General features: G+C 39.5%; 1 protein-coding gene across 6 annotated transcripts; it reads right to left on the bottom strand.

The window, feature by feature from the left end:
- Positions 1–5,990: 5,990 nt before the first annotated feature.
- On the bottom strand, positions 5,991–13,287 carry LOC111611562. Of its 6 annotated transcripts, XM_023348476.1 has the most exons (3): positions 10,375–13,287; positions 9,868–9,944; positions 5,991–9,711 (listed from the first exon to the last, which is right to left on the bottom strand). In XM_023348476.1, the coding sequence occupies exons 1-2, from the start codon at positions 12,627–12,629 to the stop codon at positions 9,911–9,913; spliced, it is 2,289 nt and encodes a 762-aa protein (XP_023204244.1). In that variant the 5' UTR covers positions 12,630–13,287; the 3' UTR covers positions 5,991–9,711; positions 9,868–9,910. The 6 variants fall into 6 exon arrangements, 5 of the variants coding, with proteins under 5 accessions (XP_023204244.1, XP_023204240.1, XP_023204243.1 ...); XR_002754084.1 differs by having other exon boundaries at positions 5,991–6,154; positions 6,286–13,287; XM_023348472.1 differs by having other exon boundaries at positions 9,868–13,287.
- Positions 13,288–16,131: the final 2,844 nt, after the last annotated feature.

Genomic DNA, 16,131 nt, shown 5'->3' with positions numbered 1-16,131 from the left:
TTCAGAGTTTGAACAAAAGCGTGCAGCAGCTGGGTCAGGATGGTGTGGAGACAGAGGCCACGCCCACTGACCTCAGCTCTCGCGTACGAGTGGCTGAGCAGAGACACTCCCCGCAAAGCCACACCTCCACGAGTCATGACAGCGTCAGAGACTTTTTTTTTATTTTCTTTTCCGGGAAAAAAATGAGCAAGAATCCCACATTATCACTACAGTGTCAACACAGTGCTAACACAAGATCTTTGTTTTTCTTCTTATCTAGTGATTTAGCTTTGGTTAAATCTGCTCCTTTGGGTATTTGTTTATAAATCAGACAGTGATAGATTATAATTGAAATAGTCTCCGCAATTTAAAAGTAAATCAGCATTTGAAAAAATGCGAATTGGGATTAGTTTGAATATTTTCTTATCTCTCATAAGTGAGGCAAAGTTTATTTTATTCAGTGCACTTATACATTCCTTTATATTGGGTAAGAATTATAAACCTCCTCCTATTTTTGTTCATTTTTTTTTAAACTTTATCAAATGTTTGCTGTGCTTCACTTAAAGCTTATTTTAATAGTGCGTTTTTGTGCTTCCAAGATGACCACCACAGTTGGTAGCACTGTCGGTTCAAATCCTAGGCTTTCTGCATGTTCTCTCTGTGCATGCATGGATTCTCTCTGGGTACTCCACAGACCAAATTGGTCTCTCATTTAGCCTTAGGTGTGAATGTGTGCATCCATGATTGTAGAAGATGGAGGGATGATTCTGCTCTTGTCAAAACAACTCAGATCCTTTCAGCTGCCCAGTTTCCTTATTCTAAGGTAGACGGGAAAAGGAGTGCTAGACCAACCACTCTCATACCTCCCCAAAACAAACTAACAAAAATAACAGATGGGCAATAGAACTTTCTTAGCTATAAACTGATATTGGGGAATTACCTTTCTTGTTATTAAAATTACAAATTTTTCAAACTTGAATTTTTTTCTTGTGTGCTGGTGTGTTCCATTTTTTCTTACTTTTCACAAGTTTAAAGACAGAAAAAGGGAACAGAGACAAAGTGAATTGACCTAAAAATACACCTATAGACTCTTTTACAACATATAATGTAAAAAAAATTAGAAAATGATTTTGACACTTCTGTAAAAAACAAACAAACACCACACTAGTTCTTTCATAATAAATGAACCAAACCAAGAGATATAATATGAACTGAAGATTGCACTGCAGGTTTAGAGCCAAACAAAACTGGCAAATAGTTTGGATAATAAAGACAGTGAGGAAGAATCTGGCAGTAGCAATGATTCAGAATCAGGTAAGAATTTAGGAACTTTACTTCACATTTAGCCTATAAAGTTGTTTTTTTTCTAATTTCTGTTACCTTCTGTTTGAAGTTTTGTTTAAGCGTTTAGTCTAGATTTATGACTAAAACTAGTCAGCACTTAAGACAATAACATAAAAAAATTAATTTCTTCTTTACTGAAGAAATTTACTGACTTTATGATCAAAAGAATAGACTTCTTAACATTTTAAGTAAAACATGATGAGTTTATAAAACTGTATTGCAAGTATTTACTGTGTTTACTGTGTTGCCATAACTTTTGTCCAAAGCAACTTACAAATGCGGAAATACCAATGAAGTTACTAGAAAGAAGATCACTAGTCAGGCTATGTCAGAGGTGACAGTGTAGAATTAGAGCGCAGGCATACAAAGGGAGTGCAGTGGGAGAGTGCGACATAGGAAATACTCTCTGAATTTCCAGTGCTTAACTGGTTAGAATCCTACATAAAGAACAGGGATTTCTTTGTTTCAATTGAAAACTTTTCATCAAAGAGGTCAAAGGTCACATGTGGGGTACCCCAAGGTTCAATCCTAGGACCCCTTTTATTCAATATTTATATGCTCCCACTAGCTCAGGTTATAACAGGAAATAATATTAGCTACCATAACTATGCAGATGACACACAGTTCTACATTACGATGTCACCAGGTGACTCAGAGCCCATCCAATCACTGAACAGATGCTTAGAACAGATAAATGTGTGGATGTGCCAAAACTTTCTCCAGTTGAACAGAAACAAAACTGAAGTTATTATTTTTGGACCTAAAGAGGAACGATCTAGAGTCAATGCACAGCTTCAGTTATTACAACTGAAAACCAGCGATCAGGCCCGAAACCTGGGAGTAGTGATGGACTCTGACCTGAACCTCCAGAGCCACATAAAGACAGTTACAAAGTCGGCCTTCTATCACCTGAAGAACATTTCCAGGATTAAAGGACTAATGTCTCAGCCAGATCTAGAGAAACTCATCCATGCGTTCATCTTCAGTCGTATTGATTATTGCAACAGCGTCTTCACAGGTCTGTCCAACAAATCAATCAAACAGCTGCAGCTGATCCAGAATGCTGCTGCTCGCGTTCTCACTAAAACCAGGAAGATAGAGCACATAACACCAGTTTTAAAGTCCCTACACTGGCTCCCTGTAGCTCAAAGAATAGACTTTAAAATACTGTTGTTAGTTTATAAATCACTGAACGGCTTAGCACCACAATACATTAAAGATCTGCTGTTGTTGTATGAACCTTCCAGACCTCTCAGGTCTTCCAGTTCAGGTCTGCTCTGCATCCCCAGAACCAGAACCGAACGAGGAGAAGCAGCTTTCAGCATCTATGCACCACAAATTTGGAACAAACTTCCAGAAAACTGTAAAACAGCTGAAACACTAACTTCTTTTAAATCTCAACTAAAAACCCACCTGTTTAGAATTGTATTTGAAATGTAATCAATTACAAATTTATTGATGGAACTTGACTTAATGCTTTGTTTTGATTATTGATTCTATGTTGCATTGTGTTTCTGTGTTTGTAATGATGTAAAGCACTTTGAAATGTCTTGCTGCTGAAATGTGCTATACAAATAAAATTTGATTGATTGATTGAAGAGCTTTGTCCTCAAACTTCTTGAAATTAGACAGTGACACATGGCTGTATTGTGATAGGCTTCAGTGGATCATTCCACCACTTTGGACCGTCACATGACGAGAGTCTGGATCGTGGTGCACTCACTGCCACCCATCCCGCGACTCAGTCGTGACATAAGCTTTTGTCAGAGCATTCAAGTAGACAGGAGCATTAATCACCTTACAGGCTAATTGTTGACTTGAATTTGCTGTAGGTGGCTAAGGATAGCCAGTGGAGCTAAAAGGATCTCTTTTAGCTGATCTTTTAGGGAGAATGAAGACCAGATACCTTTTTGTTTCTTAAACCATCAACAGAGGTTTCACAGCACAAGCTGCGAGACCAGGAGGGCTTTGCAGTAGCTAATGGTTGGTATTGTATCCAACTGGATACCACACCACTGTGATGGTTCTCACTAAAACTAGTAGGAGTCTGAAAGAAAGCATCAAGAGCTCCACAGAAAAAAAATGTCTATTTGATTTTATATTCTACTTGTGAAATCTAGATCGAGTTTCATTATTGTGCTAACTAAATGGTTAAAGTTGATACAGCTGTAGGAGGAAAGTGTGTTAGACTTAACTCCAGACACGTCTTCTTTAACCCAACAGCAACAATATCCATTCCTTTCTCCTCCCGGTTCTGTGCAGAGAGCTTCACACCTCTCAGTCTGCTGTCTTTTACATATTCCTCAACAGGAAGTTTTCTCAGCTGCTGGCAAGCGCTCTACAATTAAATGATTACTCTTAGATTTACTTTGTGTTTAGACGATAAAGACGTTTGTAGCTCAACTCCCCATCTCATCCAGGTGCAAGTCACACAAATGTGTTCTGTCATTGATTTAGAAAATGGTCTGACCTGCGTTTGTTTATAGTATATTGGAAATAGTTTTGCACAGAACAGTTTACAGGAGATATTTTTCAATGCCCTCGTGTTAAGAGTACACCAGATGCTTTCTGTCTCTGCAAAATCTCTCTCCAGGCCAGATCCTCCCTGTCCTCCCACCATATCCCAAAACAATACGCATGGGGCCCCTGCTCCCGCAGACCTGGAGGAACATATGTTTTATTTTTAGAGCTCATTCCCTCAGTGTGCACTTGTAAAGTAAAAAAGAAAGAAAGAGAAAAACCCTTTCTTTTTTATTTATAGTCTCTAAAATAACTGGAGGCAGTGCAAACAGCAAAAAGCACATCAACATAATCCTCAAATATCAGTAAGCTTATTTTACAGGATTTATTTCTTTTTGAAATTATTTCTGGCAAAAATGAAGAACCTGAATGGAAAGACATCTGGGTTTAGTTTTCTTTCCAAAACTCTCTTTTATTGTCTTCATTCACACCTTCAAATTTCCCATTCATCTTCTCTTTCCAAGAGATGTCATGTAATTCCTGATTAACACACAGACATATACACTCACATTAGTGCACATAAGACAACCTGACACACTACTGGTCTGTGTGAGACGCTCAAGAATAGGGTAGAGTCTCATTGGGACTCCAAAGCGCAGGTTGGCTGTGAGCTGTGAACAAAGGTGCTTAAAAATAGAAAAAATAATTGATGCAACAGAACATTGAAATGTGTTTGGAGTTTGTTTTAGAAACTAAAGGAGATATGTGTTGTGATTATTTGACTTAAGCCTTTCTTCATTTCCTTAACATTGTGCCCACCTCTATCTACAGTGTCTTGACGTTGTCTTATGGGGTTTTCAAAAGACATGAATAGTAAAACCAAATGGTGCGTGTCAGGTTGATCAGAGACAGAACAGAGTCCTGTTTGAGTTTCTGTCTCCAGGATTGTGTTTCACTGCAGCCCGCATCCCAGTTGCACACTCCCATGTTGGTCAAAATTGCTGTCAGCAGAAAGGGATGTGAAGTCTGGACTGCAAACAAAAAAAAGGAAAGATTACTGAATTACTTTGGTGGTTGCCATGCTTTTTTAAGCTCTTGCAAGTTCTCTTGGTGATGACTGATCTTAGGAATACAGATGAATTATATTCAATGAGAAGGTATAGAAAACTCCGCTATTTTAACAATTCGTCTTCCCTGTAGAAGCTGGAAAGTTTGTCTGACAGTCCCAAATTTGGGATTTAGGAGAATAACCAAGCCTCAAAGAGGATTTCCTCCCCACTGTGTTCAGCATTGAACCTAAACCTCATCCTGCTGTGGTTGCATCCCCTTTACCACCAGTCCAGTGTGCTTTGGTTTAACTAAAGTTTAGCCTGTAAGTCTGGAAACAGAGGAGCGTTATTGGCCCCTGTAATGGGATATGGTTGCTGTAAAGCTCTTTAACTACAACACAACTTAACCTGAGAGTTTCGCAGGAAATTGTCCAGCTGTGTGGGACAGGGAAGGTTTTATGCAGAAATTGGAACAAAATAACAGTCTCCTAAGATATTCAAATGATCAAAAAGTTATTACAATTCCAGTGTACTGCAAATATGTTGGTATTCTTCTGAATCCCTTACATTATGTCAGGTTACAACCACAAATCTCTGTGTATTTCATTTTGATTATTTTGCAGTCATAACATAGTATGCTATTGTGGATTGGAAAGAAAAAAAGACAATCTTTTCCCAATTTGTTTTTCAAAACTTTGGCATGCTCCTCAACTCAATACTTTGAATAATCTAATTTTTCTGCAGTTAGAGATGCAAACTATTTATTGATTTGTTACTACTATCTTTTTCCAGTCTACTTTAAAAATAATTTAAACTCAGACAGAGTAGAAGAGTCTTAGAAACAGCATTTTTTTTTGTCTTGGCATGACTTCTCTAATGGATTTAAGTTTGGAGTTTGACTAGACCATTCTAACTCAGATATGTTTGATCATAACTGTTCCACTGTACCTCTGACATTTTAGGATCATTGTCCTGCTGTAGGTGAACATCCAGTCCGATCTAATGGTTCTTCCAGCCTCTGAAAGATTTTCCAGATTGTCCTGTAGTTAGCATTATGCAGCCATTATAATGTTTCACTATGGGGATGTTATATTCAGGATAATGTTCACTGTTAATTTTCTGCTTTGCATGCAGGCCAATCATTTAATACTTGTCAAGTTTTTAGTCTCTACAAAACACCTTAGCTTCTGCCCAAACTTGACAAGGCTTGCTCCCATCAAAGACAACCCGGACCAACTCTTCTCAGTGTCATCTTTTTATTTTATTTCTCTTTCTTTTCTTTAAATCACTGTTCTTTCATGACACCTGAGCAGGTTGAAAACCTACAAACACACAAAGTACAAATTACTTTTTGAGTCATCAAAAGAAAATAAACAAAATGAACTACTTTCATAAATCCATTTTGTAAAGCCAGCAAGGTCCTCTGAATACAGATTTAAAGTTCAGTTCCTACCAGTGGTGTTCTGCAGGAGCTTGAAGATGAGGTCTTTGTTTGTAGAGATTATCTCAAACACAGGTGTGCTGAGTTGCTTTATAGGCTCCTGAAGGCCTGAGTGGGAGAGACGGGTGTGCTTGATTTTCTGTGAGCCACGTGCCAGCTGGGTGGAGATGGTATTGCACTCACACAACTACACCATTTGCTGTTTTAACTTGACACCTCCCACTTGAGCTCCTGGTTTTTTGAACCCAAGGAGATCACACCTCTCTCTCTTCACCAGATCTTGTCCCAGCAGGGTTTTCTTGCTCTTCTATTGGCAATAACACAATGCGTCTTACATCCCTGTGAAGTATTGTTGAGGGTATCTTCATTTGAAGTTTCTTCCTCATCTTCCTCGTTTGTCCTCCAGCTCTCACAAGTGGTACAGGGTAACTTGGATAAGTTCGTATATATACATCTCTTACAATCCCCTTCCCGTCACTGTTTACACTGATCACTCTGCCAAGTTTGTACTGACTTCTTAAAGCATTTTGGTCTGCAAGCCAAATAATGTCTCCGACAGCAACATTTCGCTTCTTTGAACGCCATTTACTTCTGACAAACAAATTTGGTCCAGCTAGTTGACTCCATTTTCTCCAGAATCTGTCCACTTCTGTTTGAATGAACTTTAATCTCTTGAGTGGATAACTTTTAAAGTCAAATCCACAGTTATCACTTTTTAGATCAGTTCTTCCAAGCAGCAGAGAGTTTGGTGTGATGTAGCTTATGCAATCTTCTCGACTTTGAGTTCTTGCATCTATTGGTCTTTCATTAGCCAGATTAGCTGCCATATACAGGAATGTTTGAAATTCACTCCATGTAAAAACTCCATCTGATCCTAGATTGTGCAATGCTTGCTTGAGTATCTTTACAGCTGCTTCTGCTGCCCCATTCCTATGGGGGGAGTCTGCAGGGTGTATTTTCCAGCTCCATTCAGTTCCATGTTCCAAAGCTTCATGTTGAATTTTCTCTTTGTTTAGTCGGTCCAAAAACAGATAAAGATCAACCAGGACAGGTTTAGCTCCAATAAAGTTTTTTCCGCCATCTGACCATAACTTCCTTGGATGTCCTCTTAAGGCTGTAAATCTTTGGTATGCTAACAAAAAGCCTTCACTTGACTGATCGCTTACAAGATCTGTGTGAATAGCTCTAGATGACATGCAACAGAAGATGATGCCCCACACTTTCAGTTTAACTCTTTTCCGGACCTCATCCCTCACTTCATAAGGTCCAAATAGATCAATAGTAGTAAACTCAAATGGTCTGGCAGGCAGTGTTCGTTCTGGTGGAAGGTCACCCATTATCTGTTCACATCTTTTTGCCCTGATTTTCCGGCACGTCACACAGTTATCCACAACTTTTTTAGCCAATCTTCTGCCTCTCACCACCCATGCTTTTTTCCTCATCTGCAGTAATGTTCCAGCAATGCCTTCATGATTTACTTCATGAGCTTCAAGAGCAACCAACATGGATACCCATGAGTCATAAGGTAAAATGGGAACAGCTCTTTTGTCTTCATTAAAGGATTGAATACGACCCCCACATACCTGAAGTCCAGAATCTTGTTCTTTAAACACAACTAGTCTGTTTAAAGTTGTGTCATGGAATGAGGTATTCTCTTGTGCAGCCAGAAAAACCTCTCTCAGTGCATTCTCACACTCTTTAACACTAAGCCCGGGATGGATGGTTGATTGTTTGATGTCTGTTGAAATTTTTTCTTTCACTTTTCTGCCACTATGGTGACTTTCTAAAGTGAGTTTCCAGTTTTCAACAGCTCTTCTCACCCATGCAATAACTCTGACTAGTTTAGAAAGACTGCTGTATCTCCTCTCTTGAATTAACTGCTTGGCAATGAATGTAAGAGGTGAGATTTTGAGCTCCCTGTCCCTTTCTTTACACTTTGTAGCTTTTAGAGCATTCTTTGTCACCTCCTCATCACACAATTTTTCTTCAGTTTGCTTAGACTGTGCTCTAGTTATTACTGCTGAGAAAGCTTTTCTTTGGAGTTTTTCAACCCCTTCCTTTGCACTTATAGCAATGTCTTTGGCAGATCTTTTCGGCCACTGGTCAATAGGTTGCAACAAAAATTTTGGTCCATTTTGCCACTGTGAGTCCTCTTGGAGGTGCTCAGGACATGCTCCTCTTGATGTAATGTCTGCAACATTTAGCTCACCTGGAATCCACCACCAATCTGCGACAGGCCCAGTTTTCTGTATTTCACCAATTCTGTTAGCAAAGAAAGTTTGGTACCCATAGCTGTCACACTGAATGGCTCCTAGCACAGTTTGGCTGTCTAGAAGATGGTACCAGCCTCCAATTTCCATCCTACTGTGCTTTTCAACATACTTCCTCAGACGAGCTGCAAACACAGCACCACAAATTTCTGCTTTTACAGGTTCTCCTTTCTGATCGAGTGGAGTAAGTTTTGCTTTGGATTCTACAAGTCTCACTTGGATCCCTTGCTCTGTCTCCCATCTGAAGTATAGAACTGCCCCATAACTTTTGTCACTCCCATCAGAGAAAGTTATTCCAATGGGCTTTCTAATCCAACTGATTGGTGTTAAACTCCTGTGAAATTTAATTTGGCCCAGGCGAACATAATCCTGGAATAATTCAATGGCTTCATTTCTTAGCCCATCAGAAAGTGGTTGATCCCAAGTATCACCTGCTTTGCCTGCAGTTCTGGTTTCTTGAAAAGCCTTTCTCACTAGAATGGCTCCTTTTTGTTTGGTGGGTGTGACTAGCCCAATGGGATCAAAAAGACTAGCTACTTGGCTAAGGAGTTCTCTCCTAGTGAGAGGATTTGGAGTATTTATTCTCACTTCTCCTTCTTCTAGGTTTTGTCCCATCTTCATTTTTTTCCTCCTTTTTGAGAAGTTAATTGATGTCATCACATATAATTTATCCTCCTCCACCAGATATCCCACTCCCAAAGCCTTATTATCATCCTCTTTCAACTGATTAGGGAGTGTAAGGATTTTGTCTCTGCTAGGTAAGGACATGTTTTGCCTCCCACTTTGACCTGATAGGACCCATGGTTTCAAACAGAATCCCCCAGCTTGTAAGATCTCTTCCACCTTCTTAATGTGTTTATGCAAAAGTTCTGGGTCATTGTCAGATGTTAAAATATCATCGACATAACAGTCTTCTTCCAGGATCCTACGCTCCTCTTTACAGCTGTCAAACATGGGCAGTTTTGCCGTCTCTCGCATTGCTACTTGGGCAATACATCCAGCAGGTCGATCCCCAATGTTAACTCTGGTAATGGCAAACTCACCGATCTCCTCTTCTGAGCCGTCTCTCCAGAGGAACCTGTGAAGATGTCTCTCCAGGTCCTCTAGCCAAACAGAGTTATACATTTTTTTAATGTCTCCCAGGGCAGCATGCAGTCCCCTTCTGAACCTGAGTAGAACAGCACGAATGGGATTTAAAACATCAGGACCTTTCAGCAGAATATCATTCATACTTAGACCTTCAAATCTTTGACTGCTGTTCCATACTAAACGCACAGGAGTGGTCACAGAATGAGGATTTGGCGCCACCTGATGGTTTACATACCATACTGGTCCTTTCCAGTTGTTTAGAGTGTCTTCTGTTAGTTTTATTGCTGCTTTCCTCTCCACCATTTCATGCACCTGGTTTGCATAGACAGTTTTCCATTCAGGCTCTTTATTTAATCGTCTTTCTGTTCTTAAGAAAGTTGATTCAACACTTTTCCTGTTATTGGGAAGACAAGCGGGTTCTACAATCCAAGGATACTTTGCATCCCAGTGGGGAGCATCACTGTGGTTATCTGCTTGCACATAGGTAAGACCTTGTTTAATTATTTCAAGTTCTTTCTCCTCCATTAATGTCATATCTTTCCCACCTGGTTGACATGTTCCGCAGCGACATCCACCACACTTTGGTTCACAAGCTGCTCCTATGCTCTCCCACTTCCACCAATCAATAAACTCTTTATTGGTAGTTGTGTTTTTGCTTTCTGCTTTAACTTCTTCGAAACTGCAGACTTCTTTATACTTTACAGCAGCAATGCGCATAGAACGAGCAAAGTGCGTTTCTGACCTGTGTGCTGCCACGTCGACGTCTTCACAAAGATCCGGATGAGCTCCTCCCACGGTCATGCCGAGTGGACTGTTCCACAGGACCAGGTCTCCAACAACCTTGACTCTTTGAGGGGCCAGTCTGCCTTCTCTGTGGCTTATTAGCAGCTCAATGGTATCTGGTCTTTTAAGGTCTTCCAGGCCAACATCTGGGAAAAACTTTTGCAGCTGCAGTGGTTGAATGACTTTATGCACTTTAGCAATTTCACTAAGTCCATAACAAATGAGTTGGTGAGCTTTCACTGTGCCTTTGGGGGTCTTAACTCTCACTCTTAACAGGTATCTCTTTGTTCTAACTTTGACTGACATTCCCCCAACACCATGAACAACTAATGTTATGTTTTCACCTTCTAGGCTCAACCTTTTAGCTGCTTGATGAGTAATGTAATTAGTATCAGAAGCCAAGTCAATCAAAGTGCCTATTTTCTGGCCTGCGTTCGTAGTGACTTCCAATAGCATTAGAATGACAGGTTGCTCTTTTAGTCCATATGACTCCATAAGCCCAGAGGCTTCACACTTTGTGTTTTTTGTTGAAGCAGTCACATTTGAAAAGGCTTTTCTGCATTCTTCTGCTAGTTCTGGTGAAAGTCCAGCTATGAATTTTTCCTGCTCTTCTGTCAGTCTATTTTCCCTTCTTGGTTTAACAGTCTCAACCTTTGTAAGCTCACCCTTTGGGCAAAGGAGGAAATGGTGATCTGAAAAGCTTCTTTTCTTACAATCTTTATTTCTACAAAGGTAAGTATTGATGCAATCAGCATCTCCATGCTTTCTCAAACACCTTTTGCATGTGTCCAACGTCTTTACAATGTTGAGCTTTTCAGGTAAATTCATTGCTTTGAACTGTTTGCAGAAGAATATTTTATCTCCATGTCTTGCGTCTCCACACACAATACAGACATGATTCTTTCTTGTGGATCGAGTAAAAGCATGTCGTTTCTCAAACTTCTTCTCAACCTTTTCACTCACTCCAAGTTGCTCCAATTTCTCTAGAACTTCCTCCTGTGTCTTTAAAAATTTGAGAAGACTATCAAAATGGTTATCTGGTGTAACTGCATTGGCAGGATTAACCATAAAAACTAGCCAGTCTCTCTTTATAACATCAGGTAGTTTACTCTCTAGAGATTTAATAACCAAAGGATTTTTCATTGCTCCAATGTTACCTAACTCTGTTAAGTCAGCTAGAGCCTTTTCAATTGCTTGAATAAGATCTATCACTTTCCTTGGCTGGTTTGCTTTCAGGGGTGGAGTCTTCTCAAGCTCTTCAATAATTTCTAAAGCAATGCTTAACTTGTCGCCATACCTATTTTCCATCACTCGGAACATATCTGCGGCAGTATCATAAGCAGACAGATGTAATTCATTACAGATTCTTTCATCCACACTATCCAACAACTGAAACTTTTTCACTTCCACTGAGCCACTTGGTTCTCCCTGCTTCTGCAGGCTTTCCCAGTCTTTTCTCCATCTGTGAAAGTTTCTTTTACAGCCATGAAATTTTGGTAGACAAATGGGTCTAATCTTTACACTGGGTGCAGGTTGAGCTAGTATAGGAAAAGACGTAAGGTCTGATTGCGCATCATCTGATTTCTTCTTCTCCTCTGCAATTGTTTGTGCTATGGCAAACTGTGATTTTCTTGTTTGAAGTTTATTTTTCATCAATTTCATTTGTTTTACTCTGTCTTCTAAGTTGTCCCTTTCTTCTACTGGAATCCACATTTCCCAGGTCAAAAAACTTTTAATAGATTCCTGGATCACATTCTCCACGAAGGACAGCTGCACTTCATATGCGTTTTTGTACACAGTTAAAACTTTTATGTCAGAAGCATCATTACATGCCTTCTCAGCCTCTTGAATTGCAGTATAGAGTTCATCCTGACCATATTTTTTCCACAAATTAGACTGAACTATTTGTTTGACTTCTTCTAATTTTAATTCACAGTCAATAATAGTCTTTTCCAAATCAGCTTTTTGCTGTTCATCAAGTTCATCAGCTTCATCTCCCACCTCTGCCAATAGTCCAGCTTTGTAATCATCATTTGAGTCACTTACATGTCTGGCATCAGAAGTTAGCTTTTTAAACTCCTCTCGCAGTTCCATCTCTGTCATGTTGGAAGCTTTTCTGCTCAGGAAGTTTGCTTGCTTGGTGAAGGAAGACTTTGCCATGGTGCGATCCAGCTTCAATTGTTTCACTGACTTTCCAAACATTTCTTCAGCCATTGTGGACTGTATAGATGAAATGACCTGATGTTCCTCCTTGAGTTGATTCGTCAAAGCTCTTTCCTCAGGACTTCTCTTTCATCTGATCTTCACAGTGGTTTCCAACTGGTTCCCAATTGGTTCGAACTGGTTTCCAGCTGGTTTCCATTGGTTTTCAACTGTCAAGTTTTTAGTCTCTACAAAACACCTTAGCTTCTGCCCAAACTTGACAAGGCTTGCTCCCATCAAAGACAACCCGGACCAACTCTTCTCAGTGTCATCTTTTTATTTTATTTCTCTTTCTTTTCTTTAAATCACTGTTCTTTCATGACACCTGAGCAGGTTGAAAACCTACAAACACACAAAGTACAAATTACTTTTTGAGTCATCAAAAGAAAATAAACAAAATGAACTACTTTCATAAATCCATTTTGTAAAGCCAGCAAGGTCCTCTGAATACAGATTTAAAGTTCAGTTCCTACCAGTGGTGTTCTGCAGGAGCTTGAAGATGAGGTCTTTGTTTGTAGAGATTATCTCAAACACAGGTGTGCTGAGTTGCTTTATAGGCTCCTGAAGGCCTGAGTGGGAGAGACGGGTGTGCTTGATTTTCTGTGAGCCACGTGCCAGCTGGGTGGAGATGGTATTGCACTCACACAACTACACCATTTGCTGTTTTAACTTGACAATACTTTTCTCACTAGGCCAGTTTCTTCTTCCATCTGACCTGTGAACATTTGCAGCTCTCCCAGTTACCATGGGCTTTTCAACTGATCCTCTCCTTGCCATGAACTTGTAATTTTTGGAAGATGAGCTGAGTCCAAAGTCCAAAGACTGGGAGCAGAACAGCTGAACTGCAATGCAAACAAGTGGACTCTATTTAACAACTAGGGGACTCTCTGAAGGCAGTTGGTTGATTGTCTGAGTAAAGGGGGGCAAATACAAACACACATCACATCTGAAAGATTATTTATCTGTCGTTTGTGGTTGTAGAATGATGACATGTGAACTTTATCTCATTTCTTCACATTGTAATATAATATAGCTAAAGCCCAGTAATGTGTTGGTGTTGGTTGTCTTGGCTTTTGGGTACATCTGTTCATGGGGATCAGCAGCATATAATAGAAGTAACAGGCAGAGTGATGGAGAACAGTTTCAGCTTCAGTGGTGACCCTACGGCCCATGTTTTATTCCCTGTTTCCCCTGCTGGGTTAGCTACATTAGAGGCAACTTTTCACCCTTCAGAATATAGTGCACTATCTCAACCTGTCAATACATAAACTGCCTGCAGCGCTTGTGCAATGAGTGAATAATTTGTTGCAACCTGGCCTCTCAGGTTTTCAAGAAAATGAGTGATATTCTACTCCAGAGGGATCTGTTCTGAGCGCTGTAACACCACGAGAGCCATAATTGACAGCATAGCAACCAGCGTTTTAGCTGAGTCTAGCAAATGCTCAATGAATGTTCTCCACCTGTACTATGATTTTTCTAAATGGACGGCTTAACACAAGTATTTAAAACATCCTCTGCACAATAATGTAATAGGTGTATTTGAACACTCGTTAAAAGCTTTTAACCTCAGTCTGCCCTCTCCTGGAATTAGGGAAACAAACATTCTTCTACACAAAATGAAAATACTTTGCCAGAACACTTGATATCTCTAACCGTCATCAAAAGCAAAGGGAGGAGAAGTTCTCAAACCAGAATCAGGCAGACGGAAAGATGAAGAGCTCGATAGAGACTGATAAAGTGGCACAGTCAGTGAGAGCTGATTAACAGGCAGCGGATCTCAAACTACAGCTCCAGGAAAAAACACAACAATCAACTGGTCAAGTAAACAGTTGAAATATGCCCTCTTACTGCCACATCAAAGCCAAGAAGCAGATAAGATTTTCTTTCCAAGAACAACTGATGTTTCTGTGTTGTTTCTGGTTTGCACCAAAAAAAATCTACTTAGATATTACACAAGCTTACACCTTCTGGGCTTTCCAAATAATTAACTTACAGGTCAGTGCTGCTTCTGGCTTTGATATTGTAGGTTAAATAGTGAATGTCAGAGTGAGGGGGAAGATAGTGTATTGACGGTTAGAGGCCGGGCAGCGAGCCAGAGTCCTTCAGCTATTTTTAGCCTGCTGACTGTGTGAAAGTACACTGAATGCAAAATTGATGACATTTTGCCAAAATATGAACTTGTGGTGGATTAGCCGTACCTGTGTTTGCTTTCACTTCTTTATACATATGCATGCATGAGCAAAAGTGTGCTTTGGCAGAGACATATAAGTATACGTATGCATCGAGTGCTGAGAACTCAAAACTGAGTGCAATGAAAGTGACTGGTGGTCAATAAGTAGATCTCCAGAGAGGCAGCAATGTCGGACTGATTTGCTGTAATACGTTGAACATTTGGGAAAAGTCCTACCTAGAAATGTGGGCTTGCTCCTTTTTCCTGTGTTAAGATATCAGCCTTGAGGGCAGCTCTAACCAATACAAACAGTATAGTTACTGAATAAAAAGGTACCTTTTGCTTGAACTCAGTCTGGGCAGGCAGCATCTTAGCAAACCTGAGTACATAAATTCCTGTGTGTAACTAGTTGGTTTTAACACTAGAAAAAACACAAAACATCTATTGTGTACATAAATGTTTAAAGAAGGATTCAAGGCAAATAAATACCTAAAATCTGTGGTTCGATTTTTATGTCCTGTTAATCTTGGTGTCACTTGAACTGAAAATTTTATATATTTCTCCAAACAACAAAATGAATAAAGCTCCACATGTATTGCCACACTATCTTATTGGTTTTACAATATGTTTTTTTTATTACAGCATCACAACTTCACCCATTTACGTGGATTTCACAAAAATCCAAGTAAAGAAAGTTATTTTATAGATCCTAATAAATACTATAAATGTGACATGATGTTTGTTTTACTTGACTGTTTTTTTGTTTTTTAAAACATATGGAAATCTTTAATTAATAGGCTACAACTTCCCGTTTCCATGGAATACAACCCTGAAATGACACAGAGGGGTTTTTCTTTTAGCTTATTTTCTTTTAGCTTATAATGCCACCACTCACAGGGAGTGTCACAAAATCTATCTCGCTGTTACAGAACTACTGCAAAGAGTGGCATTGTGGGATCACCAAGCCTTTTCAACACCCATTAAACCATTTACATCCTGACTAGTTCTAGTTATCTGGGAGGCATGCCAGGAAAAAGCCTTTTCTGTCCTATTATGTAAGATGTAAATGTCCAGAGTTCACTAAATTAAACTCATGCTTTAACTGGAACTTTGTATTTTTAAGTTTAAATGTAGCTTTTTAGCAACAAATGGTCCAAGTGAGTCTTATGTGCAACAAAGGATGAATACATAAAAAAGCACCTTAAACTTTCTGCTAAGTATGGTGCAGGATTTGGTATGCTCTGAGCATGTTTCTCTTCCAAAGGCCTTGTGAATCTTGTGCTGAGGTTGGCATGAAAACTTCGTATTATTTCAATTATAAAGTGCATTATATTATAATTGAAA

This window comes from Xiphophorus maculatus, chromosome 16 (genome assembly GCF_002775205.1).
Source record: "Xiphophorus maculatus strain JP 163 A chromosome 16, X_maculatus-5.0-male, whole genome shotgun sequence".
Lineage (NCBI taxonomy): Eukaryota > Metazoa > Chordata > Actinopteri > Cyprinodontiformes > Poeciliidae > Xiphophorus > Xiphophorus maculatus.
Note: the sequence above shows the minus strand (reverse complement) of the source record. Positions and strands in the feature narration are given on the sequence as shown.